Source organism: Acanthisitta chloris, unplaced genomic scaffold, assembly GCF_000695815.1.
Source record: "Acanthisitta chloris isolate BGI_N310 unplaced genomic scaffold, ASM69581v1 scaffold8076, whole genome shotgun sequence".
NCBI classification, from domain to species: Eukaryota; Metazoa; Chordata; class Aves; order Passeriformes; family Acanthisittidae; genus Acanthisitta; species Acanthisitta chloris.
The window spans coordinates 1,581-6,099 of NW_008676418.1; the positions used below are offsets into that span (position 1 = coordinate 1,581).

Consider the following 4,519-nt stretch of genomic DNA (forward strand, 5'->3'; position numbering starts at 1 on the left):
CTTCCCCAGTCCTGGTGGCTTGCCCAGACCTGGCTGCTTTCCTCACTTCTGAGAGCAGGTTGGCAGCATCAGCCCTCGAGCTGGCTCTGTCCCACTGGCAGCACAGCCCCAGAGCCAGCGCAGAAGGAAGGTGGTCCTGTGTAGAACATCTCTTGCCAACGTGGCCTCAACCCAAAGTTGTGGGGCTGGAGCAAAACCTCAGCCTGTGGAGACTCAGCAATCTGGCTGCCTCACCACCCCTGGCAGCATAAACGTCTCCCAGCAGTGTTCCTTCTTGGAAGGGATGTAGGGATGTAGGATGTCTCACACTGGGAACCACTAGGTACCTGACCTGACATCAGGAAGGTGAGAACTGGCTGCTTTGGGCCAATGTTTCTACAGAAGGGATGGAGTGAGAGGTCCCCAGTTACAGCCCCACAGAGCCACAGAATCACTCAGGCTGGAAAAAACCTCCAAGGTCATTGAGTCCAACCTGTGACCCATCTCCACCTTGTCAACTAGCCCAGGGCACTGAGTGTCATGTCCAGTTGTTCCTCGAACACCTCCAGGGATGGTGACTCCACCACCTCCCTGGGCAGGGCAGCACAATGCCTGACAGCCTTTTCCTTGGAGAAATTCCTGATGGCCAACCTGAACCTTCCCTGGCAGAGCTTGAGGCTGTTTCCTCTCATCCTGTCACTTGTTCCCTGGGAAAAGAGACCAACCCCCACCTATCCACAACCTCTCATCAGGGAGTTGTGGAGAGCAAGAAGGTCCTCCCCAAGCCTCCTTTTCTCCAGGCTGAGCCCCCCATCTCCCTCAGAAGTTCTCAGCTCCTTCTCCTTGTGCTCCAGCCCCTTCCCCAGCTCCATTCCCTTCTCTGGACATGCTGCAGCCTCTCAATGTCTTTCTGGCAGTGAGGAGCCAAATCTAACAGCATCTCTACTGCTTGCAGGACAGGACCGTGGGTGGCAGCAGCAGCAGAAACGACCTCCAGGCCTCTCTGCGGCCTTCACGACCCCCCAGGTATGCCGTGTGGGTCTCGGCAGCACCAATGGCTTTCCTGTCCAGGTTCTACAGGAACAGCACCAGGTCACCGAGCCGACCCGCGCGCGAGGAGCGCAGCAGCCACCCCATCCTCAGCGTCTTCGAGCTGGAAAGGTTGCTGTACACGGGGAAGACAGCCTGTAACCATGCTGATGAGGTCTGGCCAGGACTCTACCTGGGAGACCAGTATGTATGGGAAAGGGATAAGGACTGGGGGGGTCAGGGCTGTGTCTGTGAAATAGGGGAATCTGGGAGGGAAGGTTGGGACTGGTGAGGGAGAGGAGGATATGATGGGTAGGGAAATTTGGGAGGGAAGGTTGGGATAGGTGAGGGAGGGGAGGATGTGATGGGTGGGGAAATCTGGGAGGGGAGGTTGGGACTGGTGAGGGAGAGGAGGATGTGATGGGTAGGGAAATTTGGGAGGGGAGGTTGGGACTGCTGAGGGAGAGGAGGATGTGATAGATGGGGAAATCTGGGAAAGGGAGTTGAGACAGGCAAGGCGGAGGAGGCTGTGATGGGTGTGGAACACTGGGACAAAGGAAGAAGGCCATGACCATAGCTGTGCAGAGTCAGAGCACTGCTGTGGTAGGGTAGGTGGAGTGCCCATGGATTCAGGGACTGTGATTGACTCCAAATTCAAGAGTCTGGCATTTGCCCTTTGCATTCAGCTTTCTCAGACAGAAATGCTTGTCCAGGACAGCCCTTACAGTGTCCTTGGAAACTCTGAAGTGTCTCATCTGTGCTGGTCCTTGTCCCGTGCAGAGATATAGCGTCGAACCGACGTGAGCTGGCTCACCTGCGCATCACCCACATCCTCAACGCCTCCCACAGCAAGTGGAGGGGAGGGGCCGAGTACTACGAGGGCACAGGCATTCGCTACCTGGGCATCGAGGCCCACGACTCACCTTCCTTTGACATGAGCCCCTACTTCTACCCTGCAGCTGACTTCATCCACCAAGCGCTGAACGAAGGTCGGTGGGCAAGGGCTCTGGGAGGGGAGTGGGGAGAAAGTGCCTCGGGGAGAGGGGAAGCTAGATTGGTAGCCTGTTGCTAAGCATCCCTGCAAACAAAGGTGTTTTTAGCCTGGGATGGTGTCTCCTCCACTGGATTAGCTCTTCCAAAGATGGAGCAGACTGGATGAGAGCACTGGTCTCCAGGTGACAACCTCACCTTGTGTCCTGAGCTGTGGTTGAACCTACTCAGTCTAGTTGGGGAGATCACAACATGCTGATGTCCTTTGCTCCAAGGGAGACCTCAGTGCATCACAGTCACACTACAACTGGGGCCCTACATCTAACACCAGGTGCTGCACACCTGAGCCACAGCTCCAGGATGCTGTTTGCTCCCTGGCAAACAGTTGGGTCCTTCAGGACATCTGTAATTGGGATCTCTGCTCTGCTGTGACACAGCCCTGTGTTTCCCCCTCTCAGGAAGGATCCTTGTGCACTGTGCTGTCGGGGTGAGCAGGTCAGCCACCTTGGTCCTCGCCTACCTCATGATCCGTCACCACATGCCCCTCGTAGAAGCCATAAAGACAGTCAAGGACCACCGTGGAATCATCCCCAACCGTGGGTTCCTGCGCCAGCTGGTCGCCCTGGACAATGCCCTGAGGCTGAAGAGGAGCTCATGAAGGAGGATGAGGGGGTGGTGCAGTGGGAATGGTGTGTGTGTGGTGGGAGTGATGTGTGTGCAGTGCCCACCCGACCCTGTGCCCACTGAGCAGCAGGTAGAGTCTTCTCACAGTGCAAACGCTTGGCAGCTCGTGGGTTACATGCAGCCTGAGCCCCTCCTCAGCTCAGGGGGTCCCCAGACCTGCCAGCTATTCCTAGTGGTACAGCATAGGCCCTCAACCTGCAATCCTGCCACCCAGGCAGGCCCAACTATAGCCTCCTTCCCAGCCTGCTCACTCCACGATGCCTCCAGAGCGACTCAGCCCCATCCATTACTGGGTTACTGGTTACTCCATCCTTGTGGGCTCCAGGAAGCCTTCAAGGCTTCATTTTTTCCCACCTGGCAGATGTATTTGCCAAGCCAGTCCTGTCCCTCCCTCCCAGGAGACTGAAGCTCTGTGCGTTCCTTGTCTTGTTTCCCATGTGTTCTTGGTGCGTGTAGCGATGTGAATTAGGTCTGGTGTGTGGGCTCAGGCAAAGCAGCCTCTTGTTGTAGTGTTTGGGTGTCCTCCATGCCTAGTGTCAACCTGTGAAAATAAAGGCAGTGCTAAGGAAAAGGTTTGGCCACCCCTTGTGTGCTGTGGGACAGCTCAGGCTGAGATCTGTCACAGGAGTCAGTGGTCGAGCATCACCCCAACTGCTCAGGGTGAGATGGACCTGAGTCCTTTCTGATCCTCAGATCAGAGTGGGAGTCCCCACCCTTTATTTGCCAGCAGTGGGGACAGAGTGGGCTTCTGCTGGGAAGCAGAGCTGGTCTGGCAGTCCCTTTTCTTTGCCAGCAGTGGGGACAGTGAGGCTTCTGGTGGGAAGCAGAGCTGGTCTGGCAGTCCCAGGGTCACTCTCCCAGAGCAGGCAGCACCAAGGGCTGTAAAAATCACCTCCCCTGCTGGCACTGGGCAAGCCAAGCCAAGCCCAGGAGTGTGGCCAAGGGCAGGAGTGAGTATCTGTGGTGGCAGGGGTGTCCCCAGGGGTGCTGAGCTGCCCTGCACACTGCCAGCACTCATTGTCTGCCCACTCTTATTATAGCTCCATTCTTCCTGAGCTTCCGGAGAGCACACGGAGCAGCACTGGGCTGCAGCTGTGTGTGGTGCTGGGATCATGCAAACATGGAGTGAGAAGAGCCCTCTAAGATCTTCAAGTCTAACCAGTACTGCCAAGGCCACCACTAACCATGTCCTCAAGTGCTACACCTACCTGTCTTTAAATCCCTTCAGGGATGGTGACTCCACCACTGCCCTGGGCAGCGGTGCCAGGGCTGGACAGTCCTTTTCAGGAAGAAACTTTCCCTAATACCCAACCTACCACATCCCAAACCTCCCCTGCACAAGACTGAGACGGTCCAGGAGCTCTGTGCCCTCTGGGGGGTTCCCCCAAAGGGCTGGTGGGTACCCAAGGATGGGTTGGGCACCAGCCAGGTGACGTGTGTGACAGGTAAGCCCCACCTGGGCCATGTGCAGAGTGTTGCTGCCAGGGGATAGGGTGGGAGCTGAGCACAGCTCCTGCCTGTGCATTTTGTGGGACACACAGGGCATGGACACACTGTGGGGTGTGTAGGGCAGGGACACTCATGGTTGTCCCATCGCAGGGCAGGGATATCTGCGGGAGTCCAACCCCGGGGCAGGGACACCCATGGGAGTCTGATCCCAGGACAGGAACACTCCTGGGTGTCCAATCCCATGGGTGTCCCTGCCCTCTGCAACTCCCTGACAGGAGGTTGGAGTCAGGTGGGGGTTGGTCTCTTCTCCCAGGCAACCAGCAGCAGGACAAGAGGGCACAGACTCAAGCTCTGCCAGGGGAGGGTTAGGTTGGATGTTAGGAAGAGA

At 57.0% G+C, this 4,519-nt stretch overlaps 1 protein-coding gene across 1 annotated transcript; it reads left to right on the forward strand.

Moving 5' to 3' along the window:
* The first annotated feature begins 943 nt into the window (after positions 1-943).
* DUSP26 (dual specificity phosphatase 26 (putative)) lies at positions 944-2,878 on the forward strand. Its single transcript, XM_009076127.1, has 3 exons — positions 944-1,212; positions 1,789-1,997; positions 2,457-2,878. The coding sequence occupies exons 1-3, from the start codon at positions 1,034-1,036 to the stop codon at positions 2,654-2,656; spliced, it is 588 nt and encodes a 195-aa protein (XP_009074375.1). The 5' UTR covers positions 944-1,033; the 3' UTR covers positions 2,657-2,878.
* Positions 2,879-4,519: the final 1,641 nt, after the last annotated feature.